The sequence below is a fragment of the Bos grunniens genome, chromosome 18, assembly GCF_055505025.1.
Source record: "Bos grunniens cultivar Pamir isolate PY7600 chromosome 18, Bosgru_T2T1.0, whole genome shotgun sequence".
NCBI classification, from domain to species: domain Eukaryota; kingdom Metazoa; phylum Chordata; class Mammalia; order Artiodactyla; family Bovidae; genus Bos; species Bos grunniens.
The window spans coordinates 15,109,695-15,137,542 of NC_141182.1; the positions used below are offsets into that span (position 1 = coordinate 15,109,695).

Here is a 27,848-nt window from a genome sequence, read left to right on the forward strand (position 1 = left end):
GCTGTATGTCTCAGGGAACTCAGACAGGGGCTCTGTATCAACCTAGAGGGGAGGGATGGGTAGGGAGGGGACATATGTACACCTATGGCTGATTCATGTCTATGTTTGACAGAAAACAACAAAATTCTGTAAAGCAATTCTCCTTCAGTTAAAAAATAAATAAATTTAAAATAGATAGTGTGAAAGGAAAAAGGTCCAAAATTGTTAATAGCAACTTTATTGTTTCACTGGTGAAAAAAAATCATAACTGTATGATGCATTTCCCCCTAAATTTACAACAATGAAGGTTATACATAAATTATATAGATCACAAATTTTCTATTTTATACTATTTAGAACAAAATTATTTTGATAAATATGTCCAGAAGACAACATAAGTTCTTAATGGATGGCTGAGTCCAAATATGCAAAATATAGCTTCTGGTTTAGACCATGGTGCTTTAAAATCCTCAAACATGCATTAATATTCTCTAATTTTAGGGAAAATATTACACATGGCCTGATCTTGCAATTTGGAAGAAGCCCAAGCTGAATTTCACATACAGTATTCCTTTCCTCTAAATTAATTTCAGAACAAAGATACTTTCAGGTTAGTACTTCCAAGGAATGAAGGAAATTATACACTCAACAGTGAAACAAAACAGAAAAAACGAAAGGGGCGCTTCATTAGTAACAGAGATAAGTGGGGGTTTTTTGGCTTTTTTTTTTGTTTCTTTTAAACAGATCACAGGAATTTTAAATAGCAGATCAATCATGCTACTTAGGATGAGCAGACAGACCTGAACACTTATGAAGTGAATAATTTTATTAAGGTCTTGCAGGTGAGTGTCCGGAGGTGCTGGGTAAAACACACCACAGGTAAGAAACGGGAAACCTACCTCAGCATTTCTGAAAGGCACAATCTATGGAAGGGAAGCCTAGTATAATAAAACCCTTACTGGATGTGCATGGAAAGGAGGATGGGAGCCTGACTCCTTTTTAAAGGATGAGACCCTCATAAATTGGCCCTTCAGATTCTGGTGATTCCCGCCTCAAACGCAAGTGCTCCAGTGTGTTATGAAAATGTTTGTTAATCTGCTCTGTTTCTTCACTGGATTCAAGATTTGGGAGGTCTTCTCGAATCTTTTGGATAAGCTGATTCAAAACCTGAATAGTGACCTATAAAAGAATACATACAATTTCACAATCAAGTATGTAACATAAAAGATAATGTCATTTAATACGGACATCTTGAAGAGCTTTTGTTACTCTTAGAAGTTACCAGAATAATTATGAAAAAAAAAAAAAAAAGAGAGATGTGAGAACATGATCCCTGGCTTCAGGAAAAACTATTGGCTATTCATCTAAAATATCAACAAACAAACAAAAAATACTTAATGGAAAAAAAGAACTTCATAAACCTGTAAAAGAACAAAAGCAACATTTTATTTAACCTATAAATATTGATCAATCCCTTATTTGGGAATTACTCTATACTTGTGATAAATACTATTCAGCATTTGTAAATTCTTTATTTTTTTAAACAGAGAGTGACTGGTTCCAAATCAGGAAAGGAGTAACTCAAGGCTGTAAATTGTCACCCTGCTTATTTAACTTATATGCAGAGTACATCATGAGAAATGCTGGACTGGAAGAAGCACAAGCTGGAATCAAGATTGCCAGGAGAGATATCAATAACCTCAGATATGCAGATGACACCACCCTTATGGAAGAAAGTGAAGAGGAACTAAAGAGCCTCTTGATGAAAGTGAAAGAGGAGAGTGAAAAGTTGGCTTAAAGCCCAACATTCAGAAAACGAAGATCATGGCATCTGGTCCCATCACTTCATGGCAAATACATGGGAAAACAGTGACAGACTTTATTTTGGGGGCTCCAAAATCACTGCAGATAGTGACTGCAGCCATGAAATTAAAAGACACTTGCTCCTTGGAAGAAAAGTTATGACCAACCTAGACAGCATATTAAAAAGCAGAGACATTACTTTGCCAACAAAGGTCTGTCTAGTCAAAGCTATGGTTTTTCCAGTAGTCATGTATGGATGTGATGGACTATAAAGAAAGCTGAGTGCCAAAGAATTGATGCTTTTGAACTGTGGTGATGAGAAGACTCTTGAGAGCCCCTTGGACTGCAAGGAGATCCAACCAGTCCACCCTAAAGGAAACTGGTCCTGAATATTCATTGGAAGGACTGATGCTGAAGCTGAAACTCCAATACTTTGGCCACCTCATGCGAAGAACTGACTCATTAGAAAAGACCCTGATGTTGGGAAAGATTGAAGGTGGGAGGAGAAGGGGACGATAGAGGATGAGATGGCTGGATGGCATCACCAACTCAATGGACATGGGTTCTGAGCAAACTCCAGGAGTTGGAGATGGACAGGGAAGCCTGGTGTGCTGCAGTCCATGGGATCGCAAAGAGTCAAACATGACTGAGTGACTGAACTATTTTTATAAAATATTCATAAGCAAAAGAGATAAGAATTTTCTTGCACATAGGGAGCTCTTTTCTTAGATGCCATCCATATAGACAGAGAACTTTAGAGAATGAAAGAGACCAACTAAGTGGACTCTCCAAACTCTGACCCTTGTAAACAAAAAAAGAAAGTATCAGAATGATAAACTTTTATATGCGTCAAACCTAAGAACAGGAAAAGAAAACATTATTTCACTAACAACAATTTACTATTCACTTACCGCATCATTTTCCTTTTCATAAAAATAGATATATCTGTTCAGGATTTCTATAAAAAGTTGCACTTGTAGAGAGGGGTCCATGCACTGATTTGCTATTTTCAGAGCTTTCTTTAGGCATTCCATTACCCTTTTGCCTCCATGCAGCTAGAAAAAAGGCAGTGACGAGTATTAAAGAATATTAAAGAGACCAATGAATTACAAATGTCCCATTTCACACAAAGAAATAAACACACTACTATGGCTCTTTCATATTTTAAAAGGACACAAATTTAAATCCTCTTCACTTTTTAAAGTACACAGCAATATTTTAAAACAAATATATTGTTTTATATATTTATATATTAAGTGTTTTATATTTATTTTGTGTATTTTTAAAAGGAAGTGGTACAAACTTGTTACATTGCAGAATCCTCAAAGTGGAGGCTTCACCACAGGATGTAACTCTCTATACATTACTGTTCATTTTATTTAACAAAACAGATTTCCTGTCAGGTGTCTAAGCACTCTACCTATTTCACCTCCAAGGCACACCACCACAGCAGTGTTCCCTATCAATGCTCCTCTCTCCTGTAACACTGCTGGGCAGGAACGACCTCCCATCTTACCTCCTCTCCGTTTTTGTCTGTGTTTCTGCCAGACCAGAAGAGATGTGCACAGGTGCTCACAGCTCGGCCCTGATCAGGCTTCTTCAGAAGTTTGGATGCAGCAAGAGCACACTGAGTCCTCAAGGGTTCATGGTTTTCTTCACTGAAGCACTTCATCCTCTCAAAAGTACCAATGATCAAGGTGATGGCAGCCAGTTGTGCTTTGGAATCACTGATTTCATCTTCGTACAGAGAAAACGCCTGGTGCACACAGAGCAGAAATGACCTTTAGAGACTATGTATTAGAGCATTTTCCAGTTATTTCCCATCAAAGCCTCATCCTGTGAGTAGTTCAGATTAGAATATACATGTGCCCTTGGAGAGCCATAAGACAAAGATGCTGACAAGTTGCAACAAAGAAACTTGCTTTAACTTTTAATCTAGAGATTCCAAACTGAATTATCAAAGGGATTTTTTTTTTCCTCATGAAAGTTTTACCATGACACACTTGAAAATCCTCAAGCTCATTGAAAGTATGAAAGGATTAGTTACTCAGTCGTGTCCAACTCTTTGTGGCCCCATAGACTGTAGCCCATCAGTCTCCTCCGTCCATGGGATTCTTCAGGCAAGAATACTGGAGTGGGTTGCCATTTCCTTCTCCAGGGATCAAACTCAGGTCTCCCACACTGCAGGCAGACTCTACCGTGTGAGCCACCAGGGAAGCAGTGTCCAGTAATTCTGATCAATTTTTCTGCTCCAAACCAGTCAATAAAACTACAGTATTAAGAAGCACAGTATAAGATGGTGGGAAAGGGGTGCTTAATTTTAAGAGTAAATCCGTGTGTACCACCACATTAACATAAAACATAACATAACATAACTTAACATCATTAACATAACAAGTGACTGAACAAAGCAAACAGATTCATCCCAGAAAGAGAGCAGATCATCACCTGGGACATAAATTCATATGCTACTGTTTCATGATTTTCAAAACCAATTTCTCCAGCAGCTAGAGCCCCCTGAAGAAAAAGTCTTAAGGGTAATTCTGCCAGCTCTGCTTTGATCAAAGCACTAATAGTCTGGTGAGCAAATGAAAAAATCTTCTGGCATTTCTTTTCCCATTTGTCATCCTAAAAAAAAGAAAAAATAGTTTAAATTACCTTAAATTCAAGATTAACTTGCTTAAGAATATTCATTTTAAATAAAACTTTTATGGAACAAATAGGAAAAGTGGTAAAAGCTGAGTTCACAGTTTTCCTACTATCTTCCGGTCCCTTGTGGAGTCCACAAGTAGATCAAGCAGGATGCCTTCTCAAAACAACCATCTGAGGTCACTGGCTTTGCAATTTTTATATATTTGGTATTTTTTTTCCTATCAGAAAAAGCAACATATTCCCAAATTGGACAAAATTTGGAAAATACATAAAAGAATTTTTTAAAAATTCTTTAAAACCATTCCTAAATCTACCACCCAGCAATAATCACTAATTACATTCTGATGTTAATGTCTTCCTTTCTTTTTCCTATGTAAATATTATGTAACTGGGATCCTCTGGGTATGGTTTTGTTTTCTGCTTTAAAGTACTTACTGAGAAGAGTTAAATTGGGCTCAGTGTTGCATGTAATTTGTATTCAACTTCTTTTCTTTCACTTATTTTACCATGATTTTCCTCATGATATTAAAATTATTTAAAATCATTTGAATCACTAGAAAATATTCCATAAAAAGGATACAGCATAATTTACTTTCTCTTGGAAATAAATGTAATATAACAAATCGTCTATAAACACAAAGCATTATTGAGTCCGTAATTTTTTCCTTAGTATAAATTTTTAGAAGTGGAAATATTGGGTTTATTAAGGCTGTAGTTACATACTGCCAGAGTTTTCTAGAAAGACTGCAGTAATTCACATTCTCACCATTACTAGATGAGAATGAATTCACATCACACCATTGCCATTGCCGAACATTTTTCTTTTTTCTTTACCAGTCTGATTTTTAAATAAGTTCACTATTATAATTACCAGTGAGGTTAAATATTTTATCCATGTTTAACCATACAAATTTCATGTTAAAGCAATTGATTCTTTTCATCTTTAAGAGAGGGTAACTGTCACAGACTTTTACAAGGAATAAATGCAATAATCCCAAGTTTATAGTCCTTGGCACAGTGTATGGCAGATAGTAATGTGCTAGTTGGTTTCTTTATCGTTACATTTACAAACATGTATCCATAAAATACTGGGAAAAAAGGAATTACATGACAGGCCGGTCTTATAAAAACTGGCCAAAGGCATGCTATGTCATGATTATACCTTGTTTCTCTATTAATTATTGTTTCTCCATTATGAGAATGTTTCTCCAATATTAGATCTTACTTGTTATGTACTGTAACCTCTGAACGAGACTACTGCCTCACTTCAGAACTTGTACTTTATAAAGACTCCAAGAAAATAAAATCATTCTTGAAAAAGTAAAGCATTCTCAGTCACTCTGTGAAAAACTTACCAATGTCTCTCTCACAAGTGATCTTTAGACACAGGAAAAGCTTCAGCATCATTTAAACTGTTCGAATCTTTCATTTCTAAGTGTTTTTTTAATGTGATTCCTTCAACTAGTATGTAATCAACATCACTATTAGTAATATTTAACACAGGACTAGTAATGAATTGAGTTATTGAAACTGAGATTTTACTACACCATTTTGTATTTGTACATGTTTGAAATTTTCTAGCATAATAAAGTAAAATACACACACAGAGGAAAAAATTAGTGACATACTTAAAAGTAAACCCACCACTTTAGAATTCTCTTTGTAGCGAAAAGCCAGCTGGTAAGCTGCAAATACCAAAGGTGGCAGTGTGAAGCGAATCCGTTGATTTCCACCAGCTCCAAAATGTTTTCGTGCTGTGTTTAAAATCTGACCAAAACAAAGAGACAAAACCCATTAATCTTTTCTGTAATTACAGAAACTATAATTAATTATTTATAAAATTAAATGAGAGCTCTAATCATGATGATTGCTACTGTTTTTTGAATACAGTTTTATGGTATACTCTTACATTTCTTTTCTTGCCAAGTCATCACCATCGCCCAAGAGACAGATGCTCGCCAGGCTCCTCTGCCCATGGAATCCTCCAGACAAGAATACTGGATGGATAGCCATTCCCTACTCCAGGGATCGAATCCGTGTTTCCTGCATTGTAGGCAGATTCTTTACTGTCTGAGCCACCAGGGAAGCCCATCTTACAAATGGGGGAAAGCTTGAGGTTCAGAGAGGTTGTATAACTTGCCCTAACTTACAGAGCTAGTCAGGGGCAGATACAGATTTAAATATATTTTCACACACACATGTAAAAAGCATGCTGTGTTGATAAAGAGCACAGGCTCTGAAGCTGGACACATTTAAATGTACATTCTAACACTATTTGTGTGACCCTGGGAAAATTACCATTTACCTTCTCTTAACTTTAATTTTCACTCTCAGGGTTGTTGGGAAGACCAAATAACAGATGTAAAGTGTTATCAGTACTAACACATTGCATGTACTCAAAATACTGGCTACTATTATAATATAAAAAATATGCATATTGCTGGTATATCATGCCTCTTACTTCAGGAAAATATTAAGACCATTTAAGTCAAGGAATGGCAACCCACTCCAGTACTCTTGCCTGGAGAATCCCATGGATGGAGGAGCCTGGTGGGCTACAGTCCATGGGGTCACAAAGAATCGGACACGACTGAGCGACTTGCCTTTAAGTCAAGGAAAATGGTAATAAACTTTAAAAGAGCCATTAGGAAACAAACATCTGGTTGTTTCAGAAAACCACAAGAATTCATGAAATACTTTTTACTACGTGGAGACACAGTGTGTGACATATTCAAGTTTGTAAATTTCTTTGATGATGGTAGATGGGTAGGAAGAGAATGCATTCCCCCTTGAGAAAGTCAAAGGTAACGATCCTCACCTTAAAGGTGTTTCTTTACATGGTATAACCAACTGGTCACAGGTGGAAAGCACACTTTCTACTTTGGTTTGTAACGAAAAATGAAAACCCACATAGGCCAGGTATGTACATGACACAGAAACATAAGGGAATCAGTTAAAACATTTGAACAATCAGGCCAGCCACTAGGTCAGATCACACGCAGTGCACAGACTGCTTGACACTAAGCCAAGTCGAAGACTACCGCACTACAGACAGAAATCAGCTTCTTTTTCACAATGGTTATGAAGGAGTACAAGAGTGTCAACTATGACAACGTCAACACAAGAAGTCAGGGCTCATCCTCAAATTAAGGTGTTCTTCATTACAACAGACTCACAGGCCCATGTATCCAACAATGGTTAGACAACTTTGCCCAAACAATAATTAAGCCACTATCTGTGCCACCTTTCATAAATTATCCAGTATTAGTCACCAATATCCTACTCAGGCAACATATTTTTCATTCATTTCACAAAGGTTTATTAAGGACTAATGACAAAGGGAGAATCTCATCTGATTGTTTTTTGCCAGGAAAAGGGGGTTAAGAAAAAGACAATTTTAAAGTCTTCACACATTTTTAATGTGGCCAACAAACACAACCTCTATCTGCAAACCTTGGAAACACAAACACAACTGAATATAAAGGTTGTTGCTCATACTTTAAAAGTTTATTATGAAAAACAACTGAACAATTCTAAAAGCAACAGTTCAGAAAGAAAAGAAACATGGAATGATTATTGGATGGATACCCAACTAAAGGAAGACAGACTTTTCTACAATTTCTAAGAAGTCTTCAGAAGAAATTACAGCAACCAACTTGTTCTTCATAAGCTCCAGAAGTTTACAATTAATGCATTTAACCATAAAGTAAAAGTCCAGTTAATCTCTTACTCAGTTTCAATTCTTTTGAAACCTTTTAATACCACAAGCTGGATTAAACTATTTGAGACACATCTACATATGATTTCACAAGAAGCTGTTGAAGGGGTCTAAGAAGAGTTAATTCATACCAAGTACTGTTGATCAGGGTCCTCAGATCGTAGAAGATGAATGAATCTGCCCACAAGGCTCTGCTCATCAGCAAAGTCCTCTGGGTCAGGTTCTTCTACAGGTTGATCTGGCTGATCCTGAATCAGTGTAGATACCAAATTCATTATGGAATCCACCTGTAGTATGGAAGACATGGAAACCGACTAGGGTGAAACAATCAGCATGTAACGCCACTGACAAAAGTGCTTTTAGTTGTATAAAGTTACAAAACTGTATCAACAACTTAATTCCTTTTTTCTTTAGGAAAGTGCATGCATGTTGGTACACATCTAGATAAAAGTCTAGAAACAGACAGACCAAATGTTAATTAAGAGCAGTATTCTCTTCCTGTGGGATTATAGTTATTTTATATTTTCTTCTTTATACATCTTCCATCTTATTTATATAATGAATAAGCTACTTATAACTATTTTTTAGTAGTAAATGACCTTCCCCTCCCATCTCATGTGTCTGTCTCATTGTCTAAAACCATAACTACATTGTCTCTGTTTTCTAAATATATAGCATTATCAGTATTCTCTTACCTGGTCTTGAGAGACAATTTCTGTATTATAATCTAGAACATTACTAAGCACGTAACAACTCATGCTCTTTCTGGACTCATAGTCAAAATACTCAAAGAGTGGGTGGAAATGTTTTAATTTCAAGACTGTTAAAATATTGTTGTAAGTGTCAACAGGAATCTTCAAAAGTCTGGTGAGCTCCTTTGAAACTGCACTACTGGTAGCAATACTGCCAAAAGAAAAACAGCGGTCCTTTAGTGAGTAAATTAACCTCTGACATACACAAACAGCACTTGATTCATAAAAATTTGAAAATGTTCATTTACATATTAAAGGAGATGGGTGAAGTGAATCACACCATCCCAAAATACCCCAGTGACTTCCAAGAGAGGTCTATCAGATGTCCACCTAAACACACACATTTATTCATCTATTCAAGTCCTATAGATACAGTAGGTTATGCTGGTCTACAATTCATGAACAGGTTGTTCATGGAGTTATAAAGACTGTCTAGAATGTGGTATTTCTAAGGGAAGTATTTTAAGTGGTAGTTAGGTTTCTGCTGCTGCTGCTGCTGCTAAGTCGCTTCAGTTGTGTCCGACTCTGTGCGACCCCATAGACGGCAGCCCACCAGGCCCCACCGTCGCTGGGATTCTCCAGGCAAGAACACTGGCTGCCAAGTCGCTTCAGTTGTGTCTGACTCTGTGCGACCCCATGGACTGCAGCCTACCAGGCTTCTCCGTCCATGAGATTCTCCAGGCAAGAACACTGGAGTGGGTTGCCATTTCCTTCTCCAATGCATGAAAGTAGAAAGTGAAAGTGAAGTCACTCATCGTGTCTGACTCTTAGCGACCCCACGGACTGCAGCCGACCAGGCTCCTCCATCCATGGGATTTTCCGGGCAACAGTACTGGAGTGGGGTGCCATTGCCTTCTCTGAGTTAGGTTTCTAGGGCAGTCAATAAGTACTGTATATTCAGGACGAAAAATCCACACAAAACTAGCAAGTGAAGAACATAATACATAAGACATAAATTATTTCTTCTGCATCAGATGTTGGTGAATAAGGAAAAGCAGGATAAAATTAGGAACATTCCAGGGTGACTGAGGAATATCCAGGCATTTATAAGACCTTTAGAGGTTGGGACTTCGAATTCTTTATTCTGTCTAATTTTACTTTTAAACTCACTTAGTGGGGAAGATAAAGATACAAAATTTATTTAAGATCTGGAGTGTTTTTTTGATTCACACAAAAGATGAGAGTGACAAAAAGAAAAAGAGGTAAAAGAAAAAATAAACCTTCCAGATGCAACTAAACCACTGGAAGAGAGATGGAAAACAAAAAGATTATGTGAGATGAAATGATAATATAGGGCAAGGAGGGGCCTAGCTTGACTCATGTTCAGAAGCAGTGGAGGATGGGACAGTAAAGGGACTACTGGAAAAAGATAATAAAATCACAACTGTGCAAGCGGCCCCTAGAGGATGCAACAGGTCTAGGACAGCATAGTTGAGGAAGATGCAAGTACACAAGAGAATATTCATACCACGCCTGAAATCAAAATCAAAGCTGAAAATAGAAAAAAATTTAAACCAATATAATTTTCACATCTTAAATACATACATGGATCCCTCATTTTTTCATAATTGACTCATCTGTTGGAAACTACTTATGGAAATACTAACTCACCATAAGTAGTTATACAAAGGGGTCTGAATGGAGACACGGGTCTCTAAAGATGCCTATGGTCTGTGAGTGCCACTACCTCATCACTGTACACAACCAAGCAACTGGCTGCCACTTTCTGCCCTGGTTAGTACCAAGCATGTCAATCTAACAGATGCTTAAAAAACAAGATGAACTCTAACATTTAAAAAAATAATTGCAAAAGGAAAACAAATCTGGGACAAAAAAGTTTTACAAAGGTTTTTATAAAAATGTTTGACTTACTGTTCAAGGTTGAGCTTATTAAATATCTCCACTGTTGTTTCTAGAACTTTATCAACATAGTCCACACGATCAGGATAACACTTCATAGCGAGATTAATGAGAGAGACTTGTAAAGATACAACATCCTCCGAAGGCATGTCTTGTCTAGACTGGAATGTTCAGAAAACCATGGAATTTATTTTAAACAATTACTAAAAGACTATCAGCTGAGAATTTTGAAAGTGTTTAGAACTTAGGAAGAAAGTCATACAAACCTGTATTACTGTAGCCACCTGCTGTGAAAATATGTCAAAAAGTTTAATATCTGTTGGGATTCCAGGTCCATCTTCACGGTGAGCAAATAAAGCTAATCTAAAAAAGAAAATACTCTTTATTTGAAAACATACAGGGATTGGGGCAGTGGGATCATGGATGACATTTTACCCTTTCAGCTTTTCTCTCAATTCATTTTTAATGGAACAGTTTTACCGACGATGCCTTTTTCACTGCATTCTTACTTTATACCATATGCACCAGATTTTTAACAGGTCAATTCTGTCAAATTCTTTGAAGTCTAATTAAGTAGTCATGGACAGAACTGTATTAACATGACAAAATGTATTCAACAGCTATGATTATAAAAAGTAATCTCTAAAATGTAAAAAGTACATAGATAATTTTATGACACTGCATTTTTACTACCGTAAAGTTTAAAACACAACTAATTCCAAAAGCAGTCAAGTTAACTTCTATTTACTACATCTTAAACTACTCAAAACAATGCTTGTTCCGTTATCATTACTGTTTATCCTGATTATTTGAAAACTCTTCTTTAAAAAAATGCAGGAACAGAGTGATTACTTGAACATTCTTAATTATCTATATTTATGTCTACTTGATAAAGATTCCAGATCAAATTGTTTCCCTCTGAAAGATAACTTTCATCATTGTAAAACACAAGGTTTGCTCTTTGGTGATAAATGGATTTATAAAATTTAAATGTTGGGACTGTATAATGTCTTTAAACACCAATTAAATGCATAGATTAAAAATATTATCTCCATGCCTTCTGTTCAACTAAGAGCTAAACGTCTCTCATGAGTAAGCCAGACAAGTACTTAGTAGATACTCAGACTTACAGAACTAATGTTAACTAAATCAAAATCATTAATAAAGATGTAAAAAAGAATTCACAAAAATGTTTTAAATTCACTATTCAAAAGTCAGAACATCTACCCTTCAATACGGGAAACTCTTACCTATCAATTAAAGCAATGATTATGTTTTTCACATTTACATTTTGGTGTAACTCAGCACAGGCCCGAAGAAAAGGATTCAAAGTTTGAAGGTGGAATTCATCAGGGAAAACCTGAAAATCAAATGATAATCAATTATTACTAAAATCAACTAGCAAAAATCAATTAGTAAAAGCATTTTCTACTATATTCTGGACTTAATATTTAAAGCTCATATTTATGGGGGAAAAAAAATTCATCTTAACATTATACAAGAACGTGCAAATACACCACTTTCAAGCCTCTCTAAACATAACCCCAGAAAGAAATATTCTGTTAACCAAAGTACATCTACAATTAAATTAAAACTAATGATACCTAGACAACTTGGAGGTTACTCTTTCCTATATTTTGGGAGGAAAAACCCATCAATACAAAGACCATGTTATTATATTAATAGGAGAAAAGGATTCATTCAGGAAAGCTTAATCTCTCTTCAATCAAGATTTTTCCCCCCAAAACAAAGAAAATTAATGAAATACAAAATGAGTTCTTCAAAAACCTGAAATGTTCTCATCTACCTGAATAATGCACTCCATGAGATATTCCTGAGCCAAAGCATCTCTGCAATTCACCACTTGCTCCAATATGCCGGTCAAAACAATCTGAAAGAAAAACAAGATTTTAAGAATTAAAGAATTATTTTCAAAATCTTAAATCACTTCTCCAGTAACATATTTGTACTACTAACTTAAAAATCATATTTTAGGTTTTCCTGATCCATACTTAATTTCTAAACTGTAAAATTTTACAAAAGAATGTTTAAATAAAAACATTCTGGGTTTCTATTTTGTAAAAGTCAAAGTCCATTTCATTAGTATTTTTTCTTTTATGATTTGTACTTTCTGTGTCCTAAGAAAGCTTACCTAATCCAAGGTTATAAAGACTTCCTTTGTGTTTTCTTCTAAAAATTCCAGTTGCAAATTTCACACTTATGACTTTGATAAATTTTTTTGAGTTCCTCTGCATAGTATGAGAATGGGTCGCAATTCAGAGGCTTGGTTTGCATACAGATGTCCAATTATTCCAGAATCACTTGCTGAAAAGGTTGCCTTTGCACCCTTATCAACAATAATTGACTATATACACGTGAGTCTATTCTGGATCATCTCTTCTAGGGGTCAGCAAATCTAGTTTAATGACCATTTTCGTATATTGTTTTCCACATTATCTTCGGCTGCTTTTGCACTACACTGGCAGAATTTAACAGCTGCAAACTATATGGCTTGTAAAACCAAAAAATAAGTACTATTTGGTCCTTTAAAGAAAAAGTTTGCTAATTCCTGATTTATTCTCCACTGATGTATTTATTTATCTCTTTCACCAATATCACATTACTTTATTGTAGCTTTAGAGTAAATCTATAGTAAAATAAATCTCAATGTAAAGAAAACTGGTATCTTGATAATGATAATACTGAGTCTTCCAATCCACAAACACAGACTCAAATATATCTTTTGGTTTATTTAAATCTTCTTTGATCAACAACTGTCAATGCAATATTATTTTTTAAATATTTTAATTAAAAAAATCAGACTTTATATATCTCATGACATAAGAAAAGATGAGAAGTAAAAAGATATAAACCTGTTTGTAACGTTCCACATTTACACCTTCCAACTGACTAAGGCGCACCAAATTTGTTCCCACTAAAATTCTCAGTTCTTGTCTTTCTCGTTCTCTTTTTTCTCTATCTCGGCTATGTCCCTGATGCTGCATTCGAACCCAGAGCTTGTTCATTTCTGCAAAGTTGAGTAGGACAAAATCCATGGAATCACTGATATCACCAGTTGTTTCTTCACTGCAAAGAAACAGTTGGAAAAATCTTTATACACAGTATTTAAATACAGGAACAATTTCCTACTATTCCTCTTCTTTGTGCATTTCCTTTTTACCTCTTTAATACACCAAACGCTTCATGAAAGACATCTTCAACTACACTGTCTTAATCCTCAATTTCAAGAGGAAGAGAGAAAAGAATATCAGGGAGGGGATGCAGTTCAAGTTTAGAGGGACAAAATGCTCCCCCACTCCTTTTGGGGCTTCCCAGGTGACACTAGTGATAAAGAACCCAAAATCTAAGAGATGTGGGTTCAATCCCTGGGTTGGGAGGATCCCCTGGAGGAGGGCACGGCAACCCATTCCAGTATTTTTGCCTGGAGAATCCCATGGACAGAGGATCCTGGCAGGCTACAGTCCGTGGGGTCATGAAAAGTCTGATACAACTGAAGCAACTTAACCACTCCTTTTCCTGGGCCAACTAAACTTGTTCTTAGAATTGTATTCCATTAATTCAAAAAGCCTTAAAAAATGGACACTTGTGTCACTGTTAACTCATTTTATTATTGAGTATTTTATGTTTGCAATTGAACTGTAAACTTTGTAAGTTCTGTAAGGTAAAAGACCAAGTATTTCTTGCTTATTTTTACATTTCCTAAGATGGGGAAATAGTAGTTTTCAAAACTTTTTGCTGATTACTAAATTAATACTCAAAAACTGAATCATATCATAACACAGCAAATAACCTCACCGTCTTCTCTACACTGTTAAATTTTTATCTTTTCTACACCATTTAAATTTTTGTCATATGCATGGTTAAAGTTTTATTATAGCTTTTCATTTAAAAAGGAAATGATGTAGATATACTAAAAACAACTAAAATATACACATAAGAAATAAATGAATATAGAAACTTTTTAAAAAGGGAAATAAGTTCCTCAATCAAGGGAATTTGTCATGTGACTAGTTCACCCAACTGGATACAGACCATCTGCCATCTTTGTGGGATAAAAGCACAACGGACTCGGATGCTAGAATACTGGTTGCATAAGACACAGCTCTCTCTGAATGGCTTCCCCGCCCCATCCCCACCCATTTTGGAGTTAATATATAATTTGTGTGCACAGATAATTAAAATCACTTATACTCTGGGGTAACTAGAAGTTGCTAAATTATAAAAACTGATTAGACATTCAAGAAACAATATGAAAACTGGCTAGCTCATAAAAAAGTTAAACATACTTCGTTATTTTATCACAAATACAATTTTCAAAATGTAGCTCATTTAAAAAGTCTTATTTTCAAAGAGTATCTGATGGAATGGAAAAATGCTCTCAATTATGCTAAATTAAAAAAGCAGGTTTTAATAATCTACACATAATTTTTATAAGAGTACATTTTATATCACATCACATATACTATATCTCAAAGGAAATCTATAAACAAAATGCTACCAGTGGCTGACTCTGGGTAGGAGAATTACTGATATTTATTTTCTTCTATATACTTTTCTATACTTTTTATATGTTTTACAACAACAACAATAAAAATACTACACCTAAATCAAGAAAGAAAACCACTTACTCTGTTGGCTCCCCTTCATCAGGTAAGATGTTTCTGGTACACTGAAGTAGATAATTTCGAAGAAACAGACCTCTCAAGGGATGTTGCACACCACGGCACATTTCTACCAAATCTTTCAAAATATCTTTCCTGGACTGAGGAAACGACTTGACGTATACAACTCCAACTGTGATCAACAGGTAACTAGAGGAATGAGGCAACATTTGATTAGAAATAAAATACTCAAGAATTTGACTATATTCAAACACAATATATACAAACATGAAATAAACAAGACAGGAAGCAGGTTTTCTCCTACACAATAAAGAAAATATCATCTAATTTAAAATGTAACTGTTTACGGACACCCTTCCATTTATTTATAATATCACCTTTAAACACATCAGGACTCACAACTGTCACGATATTAACTTTTCTAGTAGTCCGGAAATTAGAATATGTCCATTTTTTTCTATTTTCAAAGTTCTTCAATAATCTATAATAAATAGTTATTTAGACTTCACAGCCTTAAAAAATCACTATCAAAATGTTAACCTCAATTCGTTAAGAAATTAAATAACCTTAAACCCACTGATTTTAAAGGATGTAACACAAAGTGGGAAATGCAGACATAAAAGCCCACAGAATCTTAATAACTTACAGCCTTGGGATAATGTTTCCGGCATACTGTACAAGTTCATAGAGATCTGCCACTTTTCTTCCTTTAGCAAATTCATCTGTCAGGTAAACTTCCAAGTAGTGCAGTTCATCAGAAATAGCCATATCTTTTAGTTATCATTAAGGATTTAAAGCTAAGTCAACCTAAGAATGTTGACTCTACAACTTGTTGGACTCATTAAATTGGGCAAATTTCTTTTCTTGGTATTGCAGTTTTTTCTTTATTTATTGGGGGCAGGGGGCATGCCCCACAGCTTGTGGGATCTTAACTCCTCAACCAGGGACTGAAACTGGACCATGGCAGTGAAAGCCCAGAAATCTAACCACTCAACCACCAGGGAACTCCTATATTGGGCAAATTTCCTAAATGTTAGTCATGTAAGAAAGCATGTTTACATTAAGACAAGACAGAACTTCTTCTGGGCTTTCCTGACTTTAAGGGTTTTTAAAGATGTCTGGTAAAGCAAAACAATAAAAATAAGATTGCCTGTGAGACTACTTAAGGGTTTTGAAATGGCAAATCATTGATGTCCTTTACATGTCAGAGTCCAGCTTGACAAAATCTTAGCATTAAAAAACCATTTGCTTAATACTTTCAATATCCTTCATGAGTAGTCTGAAAACTGAAATATAACAACAAGCCACATAAAGAAGTGCAAGCACAAAAAAGGTGTTTCTGATACTCTTCTCAGCACATTTGCAGGGAGAAGTACTACTTGATTAAGACAATGAGAAATAATACAACTTCCAAAAAACCTAGGGAACAAGCAAATAAGCCTTATCAAGAAAATAGTATGATCAAAATGTTCTTCAACATTCAAAAGATACAAAGTTCATAGTAGCTCTTTGGTGATAACATAGAAGTCCGCAGTTCACCAAGCATATTAGAAGCATGTTTCAGAGCATCCATAAGCTTGTTTTTGTCCTACAGAAAAACCAAGAGCGTTGGTGAGAATGCTTAAATAAACATTTAACTTGGCTATACAAATTTTAATCAAGGATCTATTCACAGTTTTAAAAGTATACAGCACCTAAATTATTTTAATCACATAAAAATCAAGTTTTAATTTCACCTTGCCTTCACTTTACTGAAAAGAGTAAGATAACGTAATTCCTCACCAGGCTGCAAAGCTTAGCAAATCTCATTTATCTAGGACCACAAGCTTCCTGACAATAACTCAAATCTTTACAGTCTTGGCAACTATTAAACTATAGCTCCATTAATTTATCTTTTACCTGTAAGCAAGAAAATTGGCATACTGATTCTTTTGAAAGAAAGTTACTATTCTGACAATGGCTTGGTCATAGGTTAAACACTCTTCAGAGATGTCTGGAATGACTACTCTTTAAGTATGCTTTTCTCCTCACAATGTCCATATGCCCCACTTAAGACATAAACATAGACAATTCCTTTAGATACAGAAACACTGTTCATACACAGAAAGAGACAGGAGCAAGCAATAGCAAGCTCCATGCCACCCATTTTCTCCACTCCAAGAGTTTTGTTTTTACAAACTGGTTTGCAAGAAAAATAATACAATAGATACAACTGGTTAAAAGAGCATATTATTACTAAGCTTTAGAAACTCTAAGACACTTTACAAAGGCAAGATATTATCATCATCATCAATACAGAAACTTATAATTTAAGTACCAGCCTATTTGGTTCCATTTATTAAATTTTATTCCAGAGAATCTATAGTTTCTACACAGATAATCTACTCTTTCAGAATATGAATAGTTTTTAAGGTAGTTCTTGCAAAAAAATGTATCTGTTCAGGACAGAAATAAAAGCCTTCAAGATAGAGGGGAAAGGCTGAACAATTCAAATTGAAAGCATATTAAACCAATATTTATTAAGCAACTATTATATGTCAAGTACTCCTGAGGTTTGGAGGATGAGGCCAGTAGTTCAGGTCAGATATGGAGATAATACAGTGATGCGTAAATAGAAGGCAGGGTCTCCCATCCTCATGGAGCTTACATTCTGGTAGGGAAGACAGACAATTTCAAACCACAAGTATAAAGGTAAATAAATATTTCAACAGGGCTATCTACCGAAACTGCTCCACATAGCGCCTGAGGGAGCTGAGGCGGAATATTAGATTTACCAGAGCAGTAGTGCCACAGGCTTTAGAAAACACAGCCTAACATTCCCAGGAACACGCAGACTACAACTGTGCCTCTCACACTGTCATCTTACCAGGCATCTCTTCATCTGGAATGACTGGACCTTCACAGCCTGTATGGCTTCATCCAAGAGTTTTTCCTGCTCATCCTGCGGTGACTGCTGTGTTGTAGGCTAAAAAAAATTTTTTTAAATCTCCCATTAATGTGTCATTAGAACTCTCGTCAAGCAAATCTGTTATTTTTATAGGTCCAGCCATAGTTTACATTTACAAAGCTTTTACATAAGGTTCATTCCAGTTCTACATCTCAGACTCATTTCTCAATTTTTGACAACTGAACAGAGAGCCGTGCCGTTACTGAAGTTAATAGCATAAGACTGCTGAAGGAGAAAACTAATAGATACAGAGAATGTCTTCTCAGAAACTGACTCAACATTCCTGTAGCAGATTGTCTTCAAAGAAATAGAAGGTGGTGGTTTATGGCTGCCTATGCTCTGCTGCTGCTGCTAAGTTGCTTCAGCTGTGTCCAACTCTGTGTGACCCCATAGACGGCAGCCCACCAGGCTCCGCTGTCCCTGGGATTCTCCAGGCAAGAACACTGGAGTGGGTTGCCATTTCCTTCAATGCATGAAAGTGAAAAGTGAAAGTGAAGTCACTTAGCGGAGTCCGACTCCTAGCGACTCCATGGGCTGCAGCCTACCAGGCTCCTCCGTCCATGGGATTTTCCAGGCAAGAGTACTGGAGTGGGGTGCCATTGCCTTCTCCTAATACACTCTAAATCCACCTAGAACATAACCAATCTGTGGTGGTGAAGTAGTCTAACCCAAATCTCTAAAAGCTACCTTTCATCTGCATCTTAGTCTATTCTTAGGAAGACCAAGGAACTAGTTTACGAGAACACATATCCTCTTGGGCAATATATAATGAGGGACTAAACAGCTTGGAAATGAAATAGCTAAAACTGTTGACAGTGACTTGTAGTAGAACACCATAGAGAGTACACTCCCTCAAGGATCTACCGTATCATTTCAAATACAGCTACAGTTACAATGGACAAAATATATCCGTACAGTCTTCTTTTTGCCATCAGAAAAATCTGCTTGCAAAATGAATTAGATCTACCTGTGAACAGAATTAACCACTCCATCCTTATGTTGAATAAACACTGTGTTTACACCTCTGCTACGGCAGGCATCACATTATAACTATAAATGATGGCTATTTTCACATCCTTGGAACCCAACACATTGCCAGACACATAATGGATGCTTCATAAATGTTCACTGTCTGAATGAGTAAGCTGGTTTTAGATTATGTTTTTAATAAAAAGCAACTGAAGAATCAACAGATGAATGGATAAACAAATTATGCTATATACATATAAGGAATATTACTCAATCATAAGGACTGAAGTATTGACAGATGCTACGTGAACTACAAAAAGGTTATTTAAGTAAATGAAATCAGACATGGAAGACCACACATTGTAGGACTCCACTGATATGAAATTAAGGCATAGTTCAGAGATAACTGCACGTTCAGTTCCAGACCACAGCAGAAAAGCAATATTGCAATAAACTGAGTCACAGAAATTCTTCAGTTTCATATGTTTACACTGTACTGTAGTCTATTAATTAAGTCTGCAACAGCATTATGTCTAAGTAAATAATATATATACCTTAATTTAAAAATAATTTATTGCTAAAAACTGCTAACCATCATCTGAGCCTTCAGCAAATTTTTGCTGGTGCAGGGTCTCACTTTGATGTTGATGGCTGCTGAGTAATTAGGATGGTGGTTGCTGAAGGTCATGGAGGCTGTGGTAATTTCTTAAAATAAGACAATAATAAAGTCTGCCTCATGGACTGGCTCTCTCTTTCACGAACGATCTCTCTGTAGCATGTGATCGTCTGATACCATTTTACCCATGGTTCAGTTCAGTTCAGTCGCTCAGTCGTGTACAACTCTTTTCGACCCCATGAATCGCAGCACGCCAGGCCTCCCTGTCCATCACCAACTCCCGGAGTTCACCCAAACCCACGTCCATTGAGTTGGTGATGCCATCCAGCCATCTCATCCTCTGTTGTCCCCTTCTCCTCCTGCCCCCAATACCTCCCAGCATCAGACTCTTTTCCAATGAGTCAACTCTTCGCATGAGGTGGCCAAAGTACTGGAGTTTCAGCTTTAGCATCAGTCCTTCCAAAGAGAACTTCCCAAATTGGAGTCAGTTCTCTCAAACCCTGTGTGCTCAGTAGCTCAGTCATGTCCAACTCGTTGGACTGTAGCCTGTTGGGCTCCTCTGTCCATGGGATTCTCCAGGCAAGAATACTGGACTGGGTTGCCATTTCCTCCTCCAGGGGGTCTTCCCGACCCAGGGATCAAACTTGCTTCTCTTGCATCTCCTACACTGGCAGGTGGATTCTTTACCACTGTGCCACCTGGGAAGCCCCTCAAACTGCCCTGCTGTATTCACTAAGTTTACGTAATATTCTGAATCCTGCACTGCCATTTTCAACAGTCTTCACAACATCTTCACTGGGGTGGAGTTCATTTCAAGAAACCACTTTCTTTACTCATTCATACAAAGCAACTCTTCATCTGTTAAATTTAGACCAGGAGATTTGGCAATTTAGTCACATCTTTAGGCTCCACATCTGATTCTAGTTCTCTTGTTATTTCCACCACATTTCAAAGTGGTGGAAGACCACTTTGAAGACTTCATCCACTGAAGTCTTCAACCAAACAAGGTCATCCATGAGGACTGGAATCCACTTCTTCCAAACTCCTGTGTATGTTGATTTTTTTGACCTCTTCCCTTGAATCACAAACGTTCTTAATAGCTTCTAGAATAGTGAATCCTTTCCAGAAGGTTTTCAATTTGCCCAGATCCATCAAAGGAATTATTATCTGCGGCAGCTACAGCCTTCTGAAATCTTTTTATTTGGCTACACTGGGTTTTAGTTGCGGCCTGTGGGATCTTCAATCTCTGCTGCAGCATGCGGGATCTTTAGCTGTGGCAATGTGAACTCTTAGTTGTGGCATGTGAGATTTAAGTGAGATTTAGTTCCCTGACCAGGGATGGAACTGGGCCCCCTCATTGGGACGCCAAGTCTTAGCCACTGGACCACCAGAGAAATCCCTGAGACGTATTTCTTAAATAACAAGACTTGAAATTCAAAATAACTCCTTGATCTGTGGGCTACAGAATGGATGTTGTGTTAGCTAGCAGGAAAACAATATTCATCTCACTGTATGTCTCCATCAGAACTCTTGGGTGTTAGGTACGTAATCAATGATTATTAATATTTCGAAAGCAATCCTTTCTTTTCTGAGCAACAGGTCTCAACAGTGAGCTTAAAACATTCAGTGAACGATGTTGGAAACAGATGTGCTGTCATCTGGGCTTTGTTTTTCCATTTATGGGCACAGGCCCTACTTCATAAGGACCCTAGGATTTCAGGAAGAGTAAATGAATACTGGCTTCAAGTTAAAGTCATCAGCTGCACTAGCCCCTAACAAGTCAGCCTGTTCCTGAAGCCAGACATTGACTTCTCTCCAGCTGTGAAAGTCCTAGATGGTATTGTCTTCCAATAGAAGGCTGTTTTGTCTACAAGGAAAATCCTTGTTTAGTGTAGCCACCGTTATTAATTACCTTATCCAGATCTGCTAGGTAACTTGTTACAGCATCTACATCAGCATTTGCAGCTTCACCTTGCATTCTTATGGTATGAAGATGGCTTCTTTACATATACCTTATGAACCAACTTCTGCTAACTTCAAACTTTTCTTATGCAGCTTTCTTACCTCTCTCAGCCTTCACGGAACTGGAGAGGGCCTTGCTCTGCATTAGGCTTTGGCTAAAGGAAATGTGATGGCTGGTTTGATCATCTATCCAGACCGCTACAACTTTCTCCATATCAACCATAAGGCAGTTTCACCTTCCTCTCATTCATGTGTTCACTGGAGGAGCACTTTTAATTTTCTTCAGTAACTTTTCCTTTACATTTACAACCTGGCTAACTGTTTGGTACAAGAGGCTAAGCTTTGGACATGTCTTCCTCACTGAGCTTAATCATTCCTAGCTTTTGATTTCACTTGAACTCTTTCAACTCTTCCTTTCATTTGAACACTTAAGAGACTATTGTAAGGCAATTAATTGGCTTAATTTCAATACTGTTGAATCTCAGGGAATTGGGAGGCTCAAGAAAAGGGAGAGTAATGGAGAAGGGCTGGTCAGGGGGCAGTGAGAATATACACGCTTATCAATTAAGTTTGCAGACTTATGTAAGTACAGTTTGTGTCACCTCAAAACAATCACAACTGATCACCATAACAAACATGATAATGAAAAAGTATGAAATACTGTGAGAATTACCAAAATATGACACAAAAACACAAAGTGAGCAAATGCTGTTAGAAAAATGGCACCAAAAAGACTTGCTAGATGCAGGATTGCCACAAATTTTCAATTTGGAAAAAAAAATGCAGTAAAGCAAAGCACAATAAAATGAGGTATATTTGCATCCAGAATAGGAAAATCATTCATAGAAACAGAAAGCAGACTGGTGGTTACCAGGAGGGACAGTGGATGAGTAACTGCTTAAAGAGTACAGGGTTTCCGTTTTGGGTGGTAAAAATGTTTTGAAACTGAGTTTCCCTAGGGCATACTTCTTCATAAGCATAAATAAATATCAAAGAAAAAGTTCAATATCTTTTATACTGAACACTAACTCACACAACAAAACTAATAGTGTAAAATGCTGACAAGGAGCATGTGCATTTAAGGATTCTGACTTAATGAAATTCACTATTCATCATGGGCTAGTTCTCTGAGACCAAGCAACGGTTTGGGTTTTTTGGCTCCTTATCTCTGGATGCAATAGATTTAACAATTATTAGAATCAATGGATTTCACTAGGTTCAGAAGGCCAGCTTTGAGATAAGCAGAAATTTTTATTGTGATAAAACATACACATTAGAAACGTGTATGTTAGAAAATTTTTATTGTGGTAAAACATACACAATGTAAAATTTCCGTTTTAACCATTTTTAAGAGTGCAGTTCAGCAGCATTAAGTACATTCACACTGTTGTACAGCCACTGCCACCATCCATTTCCAGAACTTTTTCACCTTTCCAAAGGGAAACTCTGTGAGCAATAAACAGTAACTTCCCACCCCACTCCCGCCCTAGGCAACTACCACTTTCTTTGTCTAAGAGCCTGACTTCTCTAGGACCTCATATAAGGGGAATTTTACAACATCCATTCTTTTGTGTCTGGTTTATTGCACTTGGCATAACATCTTCAAGGTTCATCCATGTTATAGCATATGTCAAAATGTCCTTTTTAAAAACTTTAATTCATTTATTTATGGCTGCACTTGGTCTTCATTGCTTTCAGTGGGCTTTCTCTAGTTGTGGCAAACGGGGGCTACTCTCTGCTTGTGGTGCTTCTCTCTCACTGTGGATACGGGTTCTAGGGCTCTCAGCTTAGCTGCCCAGTGGCATGTGGAAGATGTGGCAATCTTCCCAGACCAGGGATCAAACCTGTGTCCCCTGAATTGGCAGGCAAATTCTTAACCACATTCTTAACCACTAGATCACCAGGGAGATCCAAAATTTCCTTCTTTTTGAGGTTAAATAATATTCCATTGTGTGTATATACCATTTTGTTTATCCATTCATCCGCTGATGGATATCTGAGTATAGTACTACCTTTTGGTAGAAAGTGAAGAGGAACTAAAAAGCCTCTTGATGAAAGTGAAAGTGGAGAGTGAAAAAGTTGGCTTAAAGCTCAACATTCAGAAAACGAAGATCATGGCATCCGGTCCCACCACTTCATGGGAAATAGATGGGGAAACAGTGGAAACAGTGTCAGACTTCATTTTTTGGGGCTCCAAGATCACTGCAGATGGTGACTGCAGCCATGAAATTAAAAAGACGCTTACTCCTTGTCAGGAAAGTTATGTCCAACCTAGATAGCATATTCAAAAGCAGAGACATTACTTTGCCAACAAAGGTCCATCTAGTCAAGGCTATGGTTTTTCCAGTGGTCATGTGTGGATGTGAGAGTTGGACTGTGAAGAAGGCTGAGTGCCGAAGAATTGATGGTTTTAAACTGTGGTGTTGGAGAAGACTCTTGAGAGTCCCTTGGACTGCAAGGAGATCCAACCAGTCCATTCTGAAGGAGATCAGCCCTGGAATTTCTTTGGAAGGAATGATGCTAAAGCTGAAACTCCAGTATTTTGGCCACCTCATGCAAAGAGTTGACTCATTGGAAAAGACCCTGATGCTGGGAGGGATTGTGGGCAGGAGGAGAAGGGGACGACAGAGGATGAGATGGCTGGATGGCATCACTGACTCGATGGACGTGAGTCTGAGTGAACTCCGGGAGTTGGTGATGGACAGGGAGGCCTGGCGTGCTGCGATTCACAGGGTCGCAAAGAGTCGGACACGACTGAGCGACTGAACTGAACTGAACTACCTTTTGGCTACTGTGTATAATTATATGGCAAATAAAAGTGTGGTTATAAAAAGGCTGGGTTCATGCTCAGTCTCTAAATCATGTCCAATTCTTTGCAATCCCATGGACTGTAGTCCCCCTGGCTCCTCTGTCCATGGGATTCTCCAGGCAAGAATACTGGAGTGGGTTGCTATTTCCTTCTCCAGGGGATCTTCCCAACTCAGGGAGTGAACCCAAACACGGGTTCTGCATTGTGTCTCCTGCATTGGCAGGTGGATTCTTTATCCTGAGCCATCTGGGAAGGCCTATAAACAGATTTCAAACGATTCAAAAATATTTGTATAGAACTGACTAGACTCAGTAATCTGTAAGCCAATTAGTAAATTTTTTCTATTTTGTATCAACTGGGTTTAAAATTAATAGAAAAGTATATATACAAAATGTAGAAAATAAAGAGATAAAGCTATAATAAATAAATGTACTTTTACATATTACTTGTAAGACAATGCAGCTGGCTATTCTAAAGGAACACTTAGAAACCCTTCCTGCCAAGTATGGGACTGAACAAGTCAGTTTAACATGAACACGATTTCACTATACACAAATTAGGTAACCAATGACCCCTCACTCATAAAAGTAATTTACAAATGACTCTGTACATAGCAGTTATATATATCAGAGAAAAATGGAAACACTAGAGTCAAGATCAAATTAACATTTGTGATTAGGCCCCTTTTACCCCACACATTCAAGCCAAATAGCCCTCACAAGTCTACAGTTAAAAGGTGCAGAGAAAACAAAGGTCACTATGAACATATCACTTATAAAACTAGTTCCAATTCAAACAATGTGCTTTCATTTCCTCTTGCAGCAAACAAGGATAATAGAAATACTTGTATCATTGTTATGAGTAATAAAGTGAAATGACACCGATAAAGCTTGAAAATTGCTTAGCAGTTAGTAATAAGCAATCCACCTAAGTGTTCCCATCATTATTATATTCCCCATAGATACCAGCAATTATCTACAACCATCCTAGAGACTTGTTGATCTCTCCACTCACATAGATGTTTTCAAGATAGATGTAATCAAACAATGCAATGTTAATCAACTATAAAATGAAAATAACACATCTCACAAAGATACAGAATTTCATTATGTTAATGAAAACACTATTTTTAAGATGACGGAAAGACACAAAATAGCAACTGAAGTAGGGAGAACTAAGCACAATGAAGGGATGGGAACATCCAAACATGTATTTTAACACCAGCATCTCCAATTTCATTTACCAATAAATTTCCCCAGGAATCCTATGATGGCACACACCATGACCGTTTACTTCCCCCAGCTTTATCTACTAGCAATACACATTCTTCTCCACCTAGAAAATTCCTACTCACTGTCCTCAGAATCTCAGTTCACATGTTACTTCCTGTAATCTTTCCCATACTCCCCAGAACCTTCTCTCCTTTCATGGCCCCACAGCACTAAACTGACGGACTGTCCTCAGTACTCAAACTGTACTACATTAAGTTCCGTAAACATGTCTTCTGCTAGACTCTTAAGTTCTTTGAAAGCATGGGCTACGTTTTCAGTGTCCAGCACAGTGCATGACATAAGACACACAAGATGCATGATAAATTGAACTGAATCCTAGATTTTAGAATTGGGAAGGGCCAAAAAAAAGAACATTTATTTTCAGACGCAAAAAGGAGACTCAAAGAAGAATGAGTGACTTGCCCAAGTCACAGAGACGGTGGTTGTGACAAGACTACTACTGCAGTTTTCTTTCCCGGTCAAATTCGTGAGGACAGTACAGGGTGTCTCCCTCACTGTTCCAAACTGGTTCCTCACGCACAGAACGGGGATATACAAGAGATCCTCAAGTAGCTGCTTTTCTATTACAAACACTATAAATGGCAATCCATAAATGTTGAGAAACAAACGTCAGTTTAATTTTTGCACCATTCTTATATCAATTCCCAAATAAGAATTCAGAGAAATAAGCAGAATCACCTTGTACAGCATCATATTATATGCAAGCAATATATGTCAAACATTTTGCTTTTTGGCATTAGTGCATTTAAACCGAAGCCTGTTTCCAGGCTTACAGGTTTTGACAAGCCTGTAAGTTTTGACTACACAAACTGAATAGTGAGATAACTAAAACGGATACTGTACACCAACATGCAAAAACATTATTTATACAGTACAGGCTATGTCAAACGCTAATAAAATGCAAGTGACAACTTGCCTTTGGGGAAACGAGACACAAGGATTCACATTTTGAGGAAGTTCAAGTTCACCAGCCAACAGCTACACCACGATTTGCTGCCAGCATAGAGAGGCGCTAAGGAGAATGCCTACTTCCAGTAAGTAAAAGACCTGGATTTTATCAATGGGGAAGTCAGTAAAAGAGCCAGGGCGCCCAAAGAACAAATGTTAAAGGAAACAAGCAGTCTCTTTTTTGTCTCTCAGAATTAATGGATATCAGATAGTATGAGTCCTTCCAGGAAATTCACCTAAGCCAGTCCCTAGAATTCTCTGACACACACTGCAATCTAAGAGGCCTATGAGGCTAAAAAAGGCCCGGGCACTATTAAGGACCCTCCAGAAGGTATTTCTTGCAGAAGAAAGGGACACGAAAGCACTACCAGGCACAAAGGTGGAACCGTCAGCAAGGGAGCAGCCTTTGGGCGGGTCCCAACGCCACCTCTGAGCCTCAGGCCCTCCGTACGCCCCCGTTCCAGCCAGACGCCCAGACCCAGCACTAGAGATCCCCTCAAGGCGGGGCAGAGGCCAACTCCACTCAGAGGGCTCGCAGGCCCTTACTGACTCTCAGAGCTACGGAGCGAATACACCCCCTCAAAGAGCAACGGCCATGGCCAGGCGCCGCCGCGCCCCCGATCCCGTATCGGCCCGCCTGCGGCCTTCCCCGGCCTGTCCCCCAACCCGTAGGCCAAGCATGGCTGGTATTAGCCCCGACCCAGCTGCTGGGCCCCGACTCCGCCTGCACGGTTCCAAACGGTGGGAGCAAGCAGTGGCTGGGAAAAGGGTCAGCCCGGGGCCCGCCGCCCCTCAGCACTCACCATGGCGACTCCCCTAAGCCTGCAGCCAGAAGCACCCACCCCGCGCGGAGCCTCCCGCGGTCAGGTGACTCTGCGGCCCCTCCAAGCCCCGCCCC

At 37.8% G+C, this 27,848-nt stretch overlaps 1 protein-coding gene across 2 annotated transcripts; it reads right to left on the reverse strand.

The window, feature by feature from the left end:
* Positions 1-201: 201 nt before the first annotated feature.
* On the reverse strand, positions 202-27,815 carry VPS35 (VPS35 retromer complex component). 2 transcript variants are annotated; one of them, XM_086350500.1, is made up of 17 exons: positions 27,754-27,815; positions 18,274-18,372; positions 16,899-16,995; positions 16,054-16,177; positions 15,414-15,596; positions 13,638-13,851; positions 12,572-12,655; positions 12,015-12,124; positions 11,031-11,127; positions 10,777-10,925; positions 8,848-9,055; positions 8,284-8,439; positions 6,079-6,201; positions 4,231-4,410; positions 3,299-3,538; positions 2,694-2,837; positions 202-1,158 (listed from the first exon to the last, which is right to left on the reverse strand). In XM_086350500.1, the coding sequence occupies exons 1-17, from the start codon at positions 27,754-27,756 to the stop codon at positions 979-981; spliced, it is 2,391 nt and encodes a 796-aa protein (XP_086206626.1). In that variant the 5' UTR covers positions 27,757-27,815; the 3' UTR covers positions 202-978. The 2 variants fall into 2 exon arrangements, with proteins under 2 accessions (XP_086206626.1, XP_086206627.1); XM_086350501.1 differs by having other exon boundaries at positions 26,919-27,815.
* Between the last annotated feature and the right edge of the window lie 33 nt (positions 27,816-27,848).